The following is a 15,991-nucleotide window of genomic DNA, read 5'->3' on the forward strand; positions in this document are numbered from 1 at the left end:
TCGGGGCTTCCCTGACGGTCCAGTAGTTAAGCCTCCACACTTCCACTACAGGGGGTGCAGGTTCAATCCCTGGTTGGGGAACTAAGATCCCGCATGCCACATGGACACACACACAAAAAAGAGAGAAATGAGTTGGATTATATTTGTACCTGTTCAGCAGGCCACCGAGAAAGAACGCTTAGTGTGGAATTCCGTGTACAAGAGGGTACACAGTTGTTATCTTTAACCTTTACAAAGCACCACACATTTGAGAGAGACATTTAAAACGTGTTTCAATGGTTCTGTAAGCTTAGAGTTCACAAGTTGACATTGAGAACTGAAAAGCACCTCACAGCTGTTTTCACTGACTGTCAGAAGACCTTCCAAGGTTGCTGAAGAACTTTCCAAATAATGGGCAAGTGGTATTTTAAATCTTTTTGAATCTAATAATAAGGGTATTGATGATAACATGCAACCTTTACTGACTGCTTATTCTGTACCATTCACTCTGCTAAGTGCTTGATGTGCACTAGCTGATGTAATCCTCACTACAGCCCTGCTGTTGTTATCCTAGTTTTACAAGTGAGGAAACTGACTACGGAGAGAGGTTAGTGATTTGGCCAGGGTTATACAGCTAGAAATAAGTGACTGAGCTGGGATTTGAGCCCTCACTTTTAATCCCTAGGGTGTAGTCCTCTTCCAGCAGGAGTGGGATGAAAGTGTGGGGAAGGGAAGATATTCACTGTTTGCCAAAAAAATTGTGTAATGGCAGTATTTTACTTATAGCTTCTATCGAACAAGCAAGGGTGATAAGTAACACAGGGAAAGTCACAGAAAGAGACTGGGGAAAAATGTTTAAGAACATATTAGACTTTTTATTTAGTCTGAAGTGTAATTAAGCCCACAGCACTAACTTGTCTAATAAACCCACAAACTTCCCTGTAGCACATGCTGCCCTTCACAGTCTGCAGTTAGTGCTGTGGAAATTTTCTGCTACTGTTAATGGATTTTCTTTGTACTTCTGCATTGTCTCTCCACCTCTGTCTTTGGACCAAGTGCAGGTTGCTTAAGTTGACACATGTTTTCTGAGACTGTGACACAGCTTTCTGAGTGCTCTGTGAGGATAGAACCCTTGACCTTGGTATCGTGAGTTGTATTTTTTATCTGTAATGCTAGATCTTAGGGTCTAAGGCTCATCCTATCAGGGATTTTCTAATGCCTAAAATTACCCTCCTGGTATAAGACTTGAAGTTGTTAAATTAATACTGGGCCCTAATGAGAATAGACTCAATATCACCAACTCCTGAGTAACTTACTAGATGTCAAGCCTGTGCTAATTGCTTTTCATGCATTAGCTCCTCGAGTCCTCTCAGTTATGCCATAAGGTAGGTGTCATTATTTTCATATTTTATAATTGAGGAAACAGACATGGGTGAGACACTTGCCCAAGGCTACATAGCTAGTAAGTGTCCAAGTTATGATTCAAACACAGGCACCCTGACTCCATGGCCTGGGCACGTAACTATATTCTTACTCCTTTCTTTTTCTCATCATAGAATTTTATTAAGAACTAATAGGCCTTCTCTATGTCTTTTATCATTTCTTGAATTTCTGTTGGCCTCATCTTTCTTTATTGCTGGAGGTGTTAGATGTGCCTACAGAGTTGTACTGTGCCCCTTAGGAAATTTAGTCTTTGGGTAAGGAATTTGTAGTTCAGGATACAGGGAAATAGAAGGGGATTCAGTTTTGTAGTTCCTTGGGACAAAAAAGAACAGATAACCTCTCAATGGAGTATGTTGACTCATTTTCACTTAATATGCTTGGGCCAGCGCAGGAGATAGCTCTTTTGAAAAGTAAAAATGTGTTCTCAGAAGTAAAAATGTGATCACTGTGACAGTAAAGGAACCTTGATCATGATAGGTTTTTCTTTTTCTGAGTTTATGGTGAGAAAAGAACAGTAAAATCAAAGGACTAGGAAAAAACCAAAAGCTGGGTTTCTTGAAATTTGGGGCTCTAGGGCTTCCCTGCTGGTGCGGTGGTTAAGAATCTGTCTGCCAGTGCAGGGGACACGGGTTCAAACCCTGGTCCGAGAAGATCCCACATGCTGCGGAGCAACTAAGCCCGGCACCACAACTACTGAAGCCCGCACACCTAGAGCCTATGCTCCGCAACAAGAGAAGCCACCGCAATGAGAAGCCCATGCACCGCAACAAAGAGCAGCCCCCGCTCGCCACAATTAGAGAAAGCCTGTGCTCGGCAACGAAGACCCAACACAGCCAAAAATAAATAAATAAATTTATAAATAAATAAATAAATAAATAAATAAATTGGGGGCTCTATACAGTGCAGGCAGGCATTTTAAACAAGAGTTGTTTCTTCTGTGGTTTTTTTTGGCAGTTAGCTTCAGGCTTTTGTGCATTTCAGTGCTGAGTTGAAGCAGGAACCACATGGATTTTGTTCCCTGCTCTTGTCCTTTGCATATCACAGTGCCCAGCATGTGCTTGGTACTCAGTAAATATTCCAGCCAGTGAAGCGACATTTCCAATACCAAGATTTTAAAGAAGATAACAATGTGTTCAAAAAGTATACTTCTTTGGTATAGATAATTCCCCCAAGAAAGAAATAATTTATCTCATGTTGAGTAGATTTTGTCACATCCCCAGTATCACAAACCTTGTCCCTTCCTCTGAGGAGGCTTGGGCACTTAGGGAGCATCTACAGAGCTGGAGGTCTTTGGTTGGGTCTGCTGTTCTCAGCAGCCACATCTGCAGCAGTTCCTGGTGGTGCCGGGGGCCCTGAAGAGCCAGCCGTGGCCCTCATTTCCCTCGGTGCGTGAGTCCAGTTGCTCACTGTGCTGCTTACTCATCCAGAAGCCTTTCAAGACACATCTACTGCTCTTGAAAAATGGGAGAAGCCATTTGGGGCTGCTACTTCTTAGCGTTAAAGAGACTTATTGTCCAAGAACTGGCTTTTAACATTTTGAAGTTCAAATACACAGGTTGTTTCCTGAAGGAAAGCCTCCCCACCCCACCCCCAAAAAAGTCCCTGCAAAATCTGTGTTCAGAATTGGTCATCCTTCCTTAGTGGCTTAGCTTGCTTGGTCAGATTAAGAAAGCATAGGTAATTAAGAATCCACACTTGAATTACATCATCAGAGTGCAGTGAAAAGCTGCTGAAAAGCTTAAAAGTGGCTGTAAGGTTCAGACCCTATGAGGGTAGACAGCCAAGACTGGTTTTGCCTGGTACAGCTTGAATCTCGTCCTTGAGGTTGATAGTGCGGCATTTCCTTTCGCAGAACACCCTTCCTCTCTTCAGGCAGCTTGTCTACACTGGTGAGGCCAAAGCATACAACTTCCTATCTTTGGGCTAATGCCTGTGTGAGAGTGAAACCCAGATAAGCCTTGGCCTCTCAGCTGCCTCTAAAACTTAATGAGTTTTAAAAGCTGGAATTGTCTCTTTGTTACTTTCTACTAAGGCTAGCCTGGAAGATTTGATTTACTTGTGTCCATATTCACAAATGCACGGGTGCCTTTGCAGCTTTACCTACAGGGGACTGTTTCCCCTGATTTTATCTGTCTTCCACTCCAAGGGAACAAGTTGTTAGTATTTTAAAGGCTGGTTCATCTTGGACCTCTTGACCTTGGCCAGAAGTTTTGCTTTTGGTGTTACACACTAGTTGCTTAAAACCTCCTGATAGGATTCTTATCTATCGTGTATTATTATTATTATTATTGGGTTTATTGAAAAGAAGGAATTGGCTTTTCACTCCATACCAGTTCCACTGGTCCTCTATTTTTCCTCACATAGATGCTGACATTTGTTTTAAAAAGCTCTTCTGTAGGGAATTCCCTGGCAGTCCAGTGGTTAAGACTCAGCGCTTTCACTCCCAGGGGCCCGGGTTCAATCCCTGGGTGGGGAACTAAGGTCCCGCAGGCCATGTGGTGTGGCTGGGGAAAAGAAAAAAGCTCTTCTGTAACAATCATTGCTTATGATTTGGTTCCAAATAGGCTTGACTTCAGTGGCTGTGAAAGTGCTGACTAGAGGCAAAAAAAAAAAGAAGAAAGAAGAAAAATGATATCACGGGAAACGTTGACCATTGTTGGCTGAATATGTATTAAAATTGTAGTAGCTGTCAGTTTATTGCACTTCAGTAGCTTCTGCTAGTTCCAGTAAGACTATCACGTATCAGGAAAAATTGTAGAGATGTAGGATATTGACCTGCAGGGTTCAGTTAGCCTGTGAACCTGCTGCCATAGATGTTACTTTTGGCAGTTGCTTTCTCTCCTAAGTGTAACTTTTAAAAGCTGAAGAACAGAATAATTGAAGCCATGCATCTTGAATAGAAAGCACGTTTTCAGGATCTCTCTCTTAACTTTTTCCTTTTCCCCACTGGTTCACCTAGGCCGATGCAGATAGTTTTTACATGGCATGCAATGGCCGCCAGTTCAACTCAATAGAAGATGATGTTTGCCAGCTGGTCTATGTGGAGAGGGCTGAAGTACTGAAATCTGAAGATGTAAGTGTGAATAATTCTTATATTTGATATAAACATATCAGAATGGTATAAAGTTGGAAGTTAAGATATCTGCAGAAATGTCCAGAATAGGCCAGTCCATAGAGACAGAAAATAGATTAGTTGCTAGAGGCTGGGGGAGAGAGAAGTGAGGAGTGACTGCTAACAAGAACAAAGTTTCTTTTGGGGGTGATAGAAATGTTCTAGAATTAGGTGGTGGTGTGATGGGTGCACAGCCTTGTGAATATACTAAAAACCACTTTAAAATGGCAAATTTTACATATGTGAATTTTATCTCAAGTTTTAAAAATTGTCCAAAGTATTTTTTAAAAAAAAGGGTATTATCTGTGTTGTTGAAAATGAGTATGTATCTATTCCAGATGGATGAAACGTTGCCTAGAGCCTAAAAGAAATGTTTTTGTTTGAAATGTTAACCCTTAATCCTCGTCCTGATTTTTGATTCTGTTTTGATAGCAATTTATGATTCCCCTGATCTCCCACCCTCCATGGGAAGCTTTCCTATAATATGTGCTGTTTGAATCATTTTATAAAGTAGTAGGTCTAGCTCAGTTATGCTTTTAATATTTCCTTTCTTTTAAAGTAGCCCTAAAGGTCTTTTTACCTTGAATTCAGCTTGATAGGAATAAGTTCTGATTAGATTGTTCTGTCATTAGATTAGGTAAGATAAAAATTGACAAAGGATAAAATCAGTCTTCCCTTTTGCCAGTTGCTGGGCAAGGCCTCAGTTTTAGAAATTCCTTTCTCTAAATGAACACGGCTTCTTGAGAGATTTCCTGTAAATATCTTCTCTTCAGGGACCACAGATTAATGTGAGTTTTCTCAGTGTGTCCTCATTTGTACGCCTTACCTTTGCCTCAATAGTCCCACAGTTGGCAGGGCTTGGGTCAGACACCGCTGTGTTAGAGGTGCCTTTCTTGACCACCTAGATTGTTATGCCCCCTATTTCACACCCTGTTCTTTCATAGCATTTATAACCATAGGTAATTATACTTTTTAAAATTTTTAATTTCGTATGTCTCTCTACTAGAGTCTAAGCTGTGTGAGGACAGGGACAGACTTTGTTTTCTGGGACTTACTGAATCTGTTTTTGCTCACCATTGCCCCACACCTAGAACAGTGTCTGGCACACATAGCAGAGAATTAATAAGTATGTGCTAAATGAATAAATAAATAAAATCACTGTTGTTGATACTGTTATCACTTAGTGGAAAGTGTCAAGTTTTAATTTACTCTGTGGAAAAATCATTCAGATACACTCCTGTTCTCCTGCTTTTATTCCTTTGTGTTCTAGTATAGTCATGGCCATTCAGAGTTAGAGCAAGGAGTCTGGTAACAGAAGATTCTGGCAGCAGTTTCCCCTCCTAGAATGTCAGCTCTGTGAGGGCAGGCATCCTTGTCTGCTTTGTTTGCCACTGTATCCATAGTGCCTAGCACAGTGCTGGGACTGTAGGAGGTGCTTAATTAATATTTGTTGCATGGATGAAAATCTTACCAATTTATTTTCACAAATCAATAATACTGAGAACATCCTGCGAGGAGTCAAAAAGTAACAGGAAAACTGTTGCTTTAAAAGAAAAAAAAAATTAGAACCCGTGGATGACAAGTGAGGCTTATTCGAGGTGTTTCCCTGTAGGGGGCCAGCCTCCCTGTGATGGACCTAACGGAGCTCCCCAAGTGCACAGTGTGTCTGGAGCGCATGGACGAGTCCGTGAACGGCATTCTCACCACCTTATGTAACCACAGCTTCCACAGCCAGTGTCTGCAGCGCTGGGATGACACAACGTGAGTGCAGGAGGTTACCCCCCTACCCTGTCAAAGCTCATTATTACCCTTTCCCAGAATTAAGAACAGCCGCCCCCCCAAAATGAATCACTCCAAGTATTTGACTTTATAAACCTGGGTACCACGATGGTGAAGAGGTCACATAGAAGGGCCTTCCGTGTTTCTTCTTTGCTTTCCTCAGTTCACGTGAGGATCAGCATTCCTAGACCAAGTCCCTTTCAGTGTGCCAGTTCTGAATGCTTATGGAATGTCCCAAAGCAGCATGAATTGTTCTTTCCTTCGAAGAGCCAGAAAATGAGGGGGTGGGGGGAAGTTTAGCTTTGAGGCTCTCATGCTAAAATGACATCCAGGTCTAAAATCTTGTTTATCACCTGCACTTTATGTCTACTCTTTACTTTGGCTTTCTTATCTTTACTGGGCTTTCTTATCAAAGCCCAGATTGCTGGGCTACAGCAATCTGACATTTTGGATTTACCATGTTGTTGATGGCTTGGTGGCCAGTAGTAACAGTAGTCACTAAGTATGAGGCACACACACACCTATGTTCTCCTGTTTCCCAGTGCAACAGAGGCCCTATTTGTAGGGTGGCATTGTGCAAAGAACTGAGGTGTAACCTGTACCTTTTTTTTTTTTTCAGTCAGAGGTTGCTGCTCCCTTTGCAAACTGCATTGTGGGTCTTAGCTAGAAAGGCCTTGTGGCCTTCAGACGCTGGCCTCATGGGTTTCCCAGTACAGAGAGGAAGGTGCAGAATCAAATAATCACACAAATAAATGTGAAACTACAGCCATTGCAAGTGTTACAAAGGAGCAGCGTTGCAGCATTGTGACTCGAGAATAGGGCCCTGACACAGCCAGGGCTGTCTGAGAGGCAGCCTCTCAGGGAGGATGAACAGGAGTTAGCTGAACAGTGGAACTGGCGAGAAGGCAGTGTGGGGGAGGGGGTGTGCACGGGAAGGGGGAAATCACGTTCCAAAGCCCAGGAATAAGGAGGGGCGAAAGTCCACAGGAGTCTCTGTTCTCTGCCCCCACGTGGTCAGCTTTACAGAGCAGGGACCCTGTCTGGCTGTTCTCTGCTATGCCGCTCACACTTAGCAGGAGACGTGGTGCGTAGGAGCTCAGTAAATATCTTTGAGCAAATAGACCCTGGCTTTTCCGTGGCTTGTTTACCTGGAGAAGAATCTTGCCCCAGTTCTGTAGAGTCCTTGGTCAATTCTGGGGTATCATTTGAGGGTTCTTCAGAGAATTGTCCAGGTTTAAATTTGCCTTGAATAAAGCCACGCTGAGATGTTTGTGTTCCATAAAGGGTCTGTCTGTATCTTGTGTCCATCTGCTATACCATTTAAGTTCTGGATGCTTCTTTGTTTCCTGCCACTCCAATTTTACTTTCCGTACAAGTTAAGTTTTGTAAAACCATAGCATTTTCAAGTTGGAAGTTTCCTCAGAGACCATCTTGTCCAACCTCCTCATTTTGTAGAAGAGGAGACAGAGGCCCAGAGGTGAAAATTAGCATGCTCAAAGTGTCATGACAGAGAACGAATGCCAGAACTGGGTCCAGAATTCAACCCACCGGGCAGCTGCCCTCAAAACCATGCCGTGCCTTCAGCAAGTGGGTTTTGAGCCTCTCTGTGTGCAACTACAGTGCTGTGTGCCGAGGGGGAGAGAAACAAACACAGACCCTCCTCGGGAACATTGATCTGCTAAGGGAGAGTCACACATACATGTATGCTTACAATTCGAGGTAGATATGAGAGAGAGCCAGCTGCCCCGCTGGGGTGGTCTGGAAGGGTTGCTTACAGAAGGCGGTATTGGTACCAGGTCACGAAGTGTGGTTTTTTGTCAGGGAAGGACATTCTGAGAGGATTTCCCCAAATATCTCCTCAGGAAAATAAGATTACAACTCAAAATTATTTTTGAAGGGAAGGCAGGAAGAATTGAATGAACTGTTATTTTTTAATAGACAGATGAGATGGTATATCATAGAGGGCTAATTGTATAATACAGATAAGTTTATTTTTATAATTTTCCCCCCTTTTTCCTTTTTATTCTCAGGATCATACATTTCGGAAAGATCATTTTGGCACAGTGTAGAAAATTAGATTTCAGAATTCGTTTGCTGTTTTCTTATCCCACCACTACCACAGCTGCCACAAAGACTGAAGTGATGACACAGAGCTAGTTCCTACGTTTGACAAGACTGCTTGTGGAGTCCTAGCTGCCACTTCTTTTTTTTTTAATAAATTTATTTATTATTTATTTTTGGCCGCATTGGGTCTTCGTTGCTGTGCGTGGGCTTTCTCTAGTTGTGGTGAGTGGGGGCTACTCTTTGTTATGGTGCGTGGGCTTCTCATTGCAGTGGCTTCTCTTGTTGCGGAGCACGGGCTCTAGGCACGTGGGCTTCAGTAGTTGTGGCACACGGGCTTCAGTAGTTGTAGCTTGTGGGCTCTAGAGCACAGGCTCAGTAGTTGTGGTGCACGGGCTTAGTTGCTCTGCGGCATGTGGGATCTTCCCCGGCCAGGGCTCAAACCCGTGTCCCTTGCATTGGCAGGTGGATTCTTAACCACTGGGCCACCCGGGAAGTCCCTAGCTGCCACTTTTGTTACTTCTTCAAGTTTGTCCTGTCTTCTCTTTTGGTACTAAAGAAAGAGACAGACTAAATCCTTTAGCTTTCTCTTGGGAAACATAGTCCTTATCTGTGATAAGAACTTAGTGTTCTTCCTGCTTATTTCCATTCCTTGGTTTTATCTATTCAGTAGGGTAACAAACTGATACTAGTTATATCTTGAGCATTCTTTCTTCTTGGTGCCAGTTCACTTAGCCTCAACTATCACCTACTTTCTATCATTTTTGCCCATTGGACACAAATATTCGTGACTGGTACTTAGCATTACTTTGTCTTGAGTATAAGGGTTAATGGATTTTTTCAGTTTTTTTTCATTTTTATTGAAGTATAATTGACAATCAAAAATTGTATATATTTAAGGTGTACAACTAGATGACCCGATATACATCAACACTGTAAAATGCTCACCACAGCCAAGCAAGTCAGCATATCCATCACTTCACACTTTTACTGTTTTCCCTTTTTGTTTTTACTTTTCTTTTTTTTTTGTTGTGAGAACAACGAAGCTCCACCCTCTTAGTAAATTTTAAGAACACAGTACAATATTGTCAGTTATAGTCAACATTGATGTGTACCAGTTCTCTAGAACTTACTCATCTTGCATAACTGAAAGTTTGTACCTCTTGACCAACATCTCCCTGTTTCCCCCTTTTCCCAGCCCCTGGAAGAACACAGTACAATATTGTCAATTATAGTCAACATTGATGTGTACCAGTTCTCTAGAACTTACTCATCTTGCGTAACTGAAAGTTTGTACCTCTCGACCAACATCTCCGTTTCCCCCTTTTCCCAGCCCCTGGTAGCCACCTTTCTGCTCTATGTATCTATGAGTTTGGCTTCTGTGCCATTTTTATTGGCTTTTTGTAAATTGAAACTTTAGTACTCACCGAGCACTGGTGTCTTTTTCCAGATGAAATTCATTGTATGACAAAATGTTGTATGTGTTTCATGAAGGCCATTAACTTTTTTTTTTAGTGAAGTTTACTACAGAATTTAGTTTCAACTCTTAGGAGCAACCTTGAGAGGACAGGGTACATTTTGGATGATTTAAAACCTTGAGAAGTGGGGATAAGGTAGATTGAAGTAAAAATACATTGTGGGTAGCCAGACATGAAACAAAATTAACAACTCGTCTCAAGTCTCTAATTCTAACCTATAAATATTTAGTTCTTTGATTACCTAAGCTTTAGACAGAAGAGTGGAGAAAGATATGAGGCAGATCAAGATTTTTCCCTTATCCTCAGCTTTATCAATATTTTGTGGGACTTCCCTGGTAGTGCAGTGGTGAAGAATATGCCTGCCATTGCAGGGGACACGAGTTCAAGCCCTGGTCTGGGAAGATCCCACATGCCACGGAGCAACTAAGCCCGTGAGCCATAACTACTGAGCCCGCGTGCCACAACTACTGAAGCCCACGTGCCTAGAGCCCATGCTCCGCAACAAGAGAAGCCACTGCAATGAGAAGCCCGTGCACTGTAACAAAGAGTAGCCCCCGGGCTTCCCTGGTGGTGCAGTGGTTGAGAGTCTGCCTGCCGATGCAGGGGACACGGGTTCGTGCCCCGGTCTGGGAAGATCCCACATGCCATGGAGCGGCTGGGCCCGTGAGCCATGGCTGCTGAGCCTGCGCGTCCGGAGCCTGTGCTCCGCAACGGGAGAGGCCACAGCAGTGAGAGGCCCGCATACCACAAAAAAATAAACAAACAAAAAAAAGAGTAGCCCCCACTTGTAGCAACTAGAGAAAGCCCTCATGCAGCAACGAAGACCCAATGCAGCCAAAAATAAATAAATAAATTAATTTTTTAAAATTTTGTGGTTTTCTTTTCATTTCATTTGAGAATAGCTTGAAAGCATTTGTCTTTTGAATGATGTCCTTAATTACGATAAACTTAAAACTATTATATAAGAGAGGGAGGATATACAATTACATTTTTGACTTTTGGGTTCTGTGACAGCTGTCTTTTATATTTAATCTGTATTATTATTTTTTGGTGTCCTTTATAGGTGCCCTGTTTGCCGATATTGTCAAACACCAGAGCCAGTAGAAGAAAATAAGTGTTTCGAGTGTGGCGTTCAGGAAGTAAGTAACGAGTGGTGGGGAAGAGTAACGCACGCGGCTTTAATCATCTGGGATTTTCTTCTACCCAGTGTGGTGTAAATTCTTTTCAATTCTTTTTGAGACTGATTTTTTTTTTTTCTTTTTGTCCAGGGTCAGGCAAAAAATAAAAATACACAAACTATTTTACTCATACACAGAATACTTCATGGTTTCATTCTTTGTCCTTTGAAAACACCTAGACTTTTGTTGATAATTGTGATTATTTTTTCTTGCTATTTACATAGAGTTCCATAGAATCCAGAGCGAAAAACTAATTGACCCCTAAAAGCATCCTTGCTTGTTGGGTTTTAAACATATTTATTCAGAACTCCTGTAGAAACAACTCTAAACCTCATCCTATGTCAGGCTCTCCTCTTTCCACCCCAGTGGACCAGGTCATGTGTTTTTATGTAACTAATTAAGATCTTACCTCCTTCTCGGCAGAACCTGTGGATTTGTTTAATATGTGGCCACATAGGATGTGGACGGTATGTGAGTCGACATGCCTATAAGCACTTCGAGGAGACCCAGCACACATATGCCATGCAGCTCACCAACCATCGAGTCTGGGACTATGCTGGAGGTGAACACCACTCCCATTTTCTAATTTGGATTCATTCTTTCTGAAAATGTCTCCGTCAGAACCTCTCCCCTTGCTCTCACAGCTTGAAGTCTTCCTGACAGCTGTGGCAAACTCCAGTTCTCATGGTGCCCCATAGGGCACTATTTCCTGTGAATGGCCTGCACTGCAGAGGATAAAGAGAGTTAATACTTACACTCTGCCCTCTCTTTTTTTTTTTTAATTCAAATGATTTAACCCACTTTTAAAGAAATATTGCAAGGCATTTAATTTGGATCTGTAAAAACATAATTTTGTCAAAGTTAAAGGCTTATGGAGACCCTTTTCATTCTGAAGAAACATGCCTTAGTTGACTCATTCTTTTCTTTAGATAATTATGTCCATCGACTGGTTGCAAGTAAAACAGATGGAAAGATAGTACAGTATGAATGTGAGGGTGATACTTGCCAGGAGGAGAAAATAGATGCCTTACAGTTAGAGGTAAGATATTTTATTAATAACTACTGAATACCTATGTCTACTGCTTTTTACTACTCTAACTTGAAAGGTTGTTTGGGCTTTTAATTTTGCCATATGCCCTGCATGTTAGCTTTTGTTTTAAAGATCTGTATTGCTCTGAAGGATTATAAAAATATTTTTATTCCATCTGATTTTCTTCTTTGAAAATCTAATAAGTTTCACTGAGCCTTATTACCTTCAGTGTCATGTTCCTGGTTGTCTCAAGTTCAGTATTAGTGTTGTCCTCTATAGCTGTGATAAAGGTGGAAGTTAAGAATTTTCCTGGGCTTCCCTGGTGGTGCAGTGGTTGAGAGTCTGCCTGCCGATGCAGGGGACACGGGTTCGTGCCCCGGTCCGGGAAGATCCCACATGCCGCGGAGCGGCTGGGCCCGTGAGCTGTGGCCACTGAGCCTACGCATCTGGAGCCTGTGCTCCGCAACGGGAGAGGCCACAACAGTGAGAGGCTCACGTACAGCAAAAAAAAAAAAAAAATGTTTAAGAATCTTCCTGTTGGGGGGGATTCCCTGGTGGTCCAGTGGTTAGGACTCCATGCTTCCACTGCAGGGGGCACGGGTTCGATCCCTCGTCGGGGAACTAAGATCCCACATGCTGCACGGTGTGGCCAAAAAATAAAATATATTCTTGGAAAAAAAAGTTATAAAAAAAAAAATTCTTCCTGTTGGCATCACAGTAGCTGTTGGAAATTGAGCAAACTTGGTCAGGATAAGTTAACCCCAATAGCATCTTTCCATGCTGAGAAGCTTTTTCCCATATATTGGGCTGGCTTTTATAATTGGACCCTTATATAAATAAAGCCATTTTTAGGGTTTTCATATAATTAAGGAAGCAATAAAATTACCACAGTCTTATTTTTCTCATAGCAGTAAACCCCATCTACTATAAAATTGATGTGTAAATTTTATATTAAGGAAGGAAAAGTTTAACATGAGTCCTATTTTATAAATTTCAAAATGATTAATTTAAAAACAAATACCTTAACCTTGGGAGGAGGTAGACATTTGAAAACTTGCTTATCTCTAGACTCTTAAGGTCAGTGGGATGGCCTAAAATAGAGCTGATGTTACCATTAATAAATTGTACTGATGTGAAAAAAATACAAATCTTTTTTTTTAATATTTATTTATTTATTTTTATTTTTGGCTGCATCAGGTCTCAGTTGTGGCATGCAGGATCTTTCGTCACGGCGGGAGGGCTTCTCTCCAGTTGTGGTGCTTGGGCTCCAGAGTGCGCGGGCTCAGTAGTTGCAGCACTTGTGGGCTTAGTTGCTCTGCGGCATGTGGGATCTTAGTTCCCCGACCAGGGATCGAACCCGCGTCCCCGGCATTGGGAGGCGGACTCTTAACCACTGGACCACCAGGGAAGTCCCCCCCAAAAATTCAAATTTTTAATGTTAAGTTTGTAGTAACTCTTCCAAATTAAGTATGTTCACTCAGTGAATACTTATTGAGGGTTGCCATCTGTTAGCCACTCTTCCATGTGCTGCTGGGAGCTCAGCATTAAATAGACTCCCTGCCCTCATGGAGCATACATTCTAGTGACACACACACATACAGTCTTCCAATTGTCCTTTCTTTCTGTTGCTCTTTCATTCTCTTCTCTGGCCTGCAAACATGATTAGATCTCTTCCAGTCTCCTGGAATGGTCTTTCCAGAATGCAGATGTGATCTTGCCACTCCTTGGCTCTTATTTCTCAATATCATACCCCAGAGCCTTCCATAGGCCCCATCTCTCCATACCCTACACCCCAGCCTCATTGGTCTCACTTCATCTCTGAAGCAATTCTAAACATCTGCAGCTCACATCTTGTTAGTTCTCTGGAATCTGTCTCCTCCTCCTGTCTGTCTGTCAAGAGTCCTCTCAAATCTCACCTTCTCTCAGAAGTCCTACCGGATCCTCTCCTTTCTCTGTAGTTACACAGCACTGTTCATTCATTCATGCATTCAGGCAGCAAACATTTCTTGACATCCAGAATGTGCCAGGCACTGGGGGTACAAAAATGAAGATATAATCCTTGCTTTCAAAGAGTTCAGTCCAGTCAAGGAGAGAGGCAGGCAAACCGGTGATTAAGTGCTCATGTCATAAATGCTGGTAATGATAGGCACAGTGTCGTGGGAGCCGAGAGAGGCAATTAACCCAGGGCTGGGAGTGACAGGGACAGCTTCCTGTAGGGGGCAGATGGATGAGCTGATTTGAGTTACACTTTGATTTAAAACCATGTAGGGAACTCCCGGCGGCTTGGGGTCTATTCCCTCCACCGTCACGGAACTGCCCCGGAGCCCGAGGGGAGAGCGGCCTCACTGAGGCTGCCGGCTCCGGAGGGGCCCTGGCGGCCAAAGCCGCGACAGTCGTGCGGACGGCGGGCCGTTGTTTCAACAAGTAACTTAAAGACAAAATGGAAAAACAAGGAGGTTTGTGCCTGAGATCATGTTGATGTGAAACCGGGGATGGCCACCTTGTGCCAGCCGTGTGGATGAAAGGCTCTTGGTGCTGCAGCCAGGAGTCAGTGCTGTGCCTCTGAGATGGGAGAGCCAACTTCAGGACACTGGTCAACAAGAGACCTCCCAGCTCCACATAATATCAAACGGTGAAAATCTCCCAGAGATCTCCATCTCAACGCCAGCACCCAGCTTCACTCAATGACCACCAAGCTGATCCACCCTCATCCACCAGAACACAGGCAATAGTCCCCTCCACCAGGAAGCCTACACAACCCACTAAACCAACCTTAGCCACTGGGGACAGACACCAAAAACAACGGGAACTACGAACCTGCAGCCTGCAAAAAGGAGACCCAAAACACAGTAAGATAAGCAAAATGAGAAGACGGAGAAATACACAGCAGATGAAGGAGCAAGGTGAAAACCCACCAGACCAAACAAATGAAGAGGAAATAGGCAGTCTACCTGAAAAAGAATTCAGAATAATGATAGTAAAGATGATCCAAAATCTTGGAAATAGAATAGACAAAATGCAAGAAACATTTAACAAGGACCTAGAAGAACTAAAGATGAAACAAACAATGATGAACAACACAATAAATGAAATTAAAAATACTCTAGATGGGATCAATAGCAGAATAACTGAGGCAGAAGAACGGATAAGTGACCTGGAAGATAAAATAGTGGAAATAACTACTGCAGAGCAGAATAAAGAGAAAAGAATGAAAAGAACTGAGGACAGTCTCAGAGACCTCTGGGACAACATTAAATGCACCAGCATTCGAATTATAGGGGTTCCAAAAGAAGAAGAGAAAAAGAAAGGGACTGAGAAAATATTTGAAGAGATTATAGTTGAAAACTTCCCTAATATGGGAAAGGAAATAGTTAATCAAGTCCAGGAAGCACAGAGAGTCCCATACAGGATAAATCCAAGGAGAAATATGCCAAGACACATATTAATCAAACTGTCAAAAATTAAATACAAAGAAAACATATTAAAAGCAGCAAGGGAGGGCTTCCCTGGTGGCACAGTGGTTGAGAGTCCACCTGCCGATGCAGGGGACAGGGGTTCGTGCCCCGGTCCGGGAAGATCCCACATGCCACAGAGCGGCTGGGCCCGTGAGCCGTGGCTGCTGAGCCTGTGCGTCCGGAGCCTGTGCTCCGCAACGGGAGAGGCCACACAGTGAGAGGCCACTGTAGCGCAAAAAAACAAAACAAAACAAAACAAAACAGCAAATAACACATAAGGGAATACCCATAAGGTTAACAGCTGATCTTTCAGCAGAAACTCTGCAAGCCAGAAGGGAGTGGCAGGACATATTTAAAGTGATGAAGGAGAAAAACTTGCAACCAAGATTACTCTACCCAGCAAGGATCTCATTCAGATTTGATGGAGAAATTAAAACCTTTACAGATAAGCAAAAGCTGAGAGAGTTCAGCACCAC

At 42.8% G+C, this 15,991-nt stretch overlaps 1 protein-coding gene across 2 annotated transcripts in view; it reads left to right on the plus strand.

Annotated features, from left to right (window-relative positions):
- The window catches only part of BRAP (BRCA1 associated protein), a 37,622-nt gene that overhangs the window by 6,454 nt on the left and 15,177 nt on the right, over nucleotides 1-15,991 (plus strand). For both annotated transcript variants that reach the window (XM_027124757.1, XM_027124758.1), the window contains exons 5-9: nucleotides 4,382-4,495; nucleotides 6,147-6,295; nucleotides 10,916-10,991; nucleotides 11,454-11,592; nucleotides 11,960-12,069. In XM_027124757.1, the coding sequence (XP_026980558.1) occupies nucleotides 4,382-4,495; nucleotides 6,147-6,295; nucleotides 10,916-10,991; nucleotides 11,454-11,592; nucleotides 11,960-12,069 (588 nt within the window). The remainder of the gene's footprint in view (nucleotides 1-4,381; nucleotides 4,496-6,146; nucleotides 6,296-10,915; nucleotides 10,992-11,453; nucleotides 11,593-11,959; nucleotides 12,070-15,991) is intronic.

Source organism: Aethalodelphis obliquidens, unplaced genomic scaffold (assembly GCF_003676395.1).
Source record: "Aethalodelphis obliquidens isolate GAN/ISIS:26980383/991018 unplaced genomic scaffold, ASM367639v1 scaffold28, whole genome shotgun sequence".
Lineage (NCBI taxonomy): Eukaryota > Metazoa > Chordata > Mammalia > Artiodactyla > Delphinidae > Aethalodelphis > Aethalodelphis obliquidens.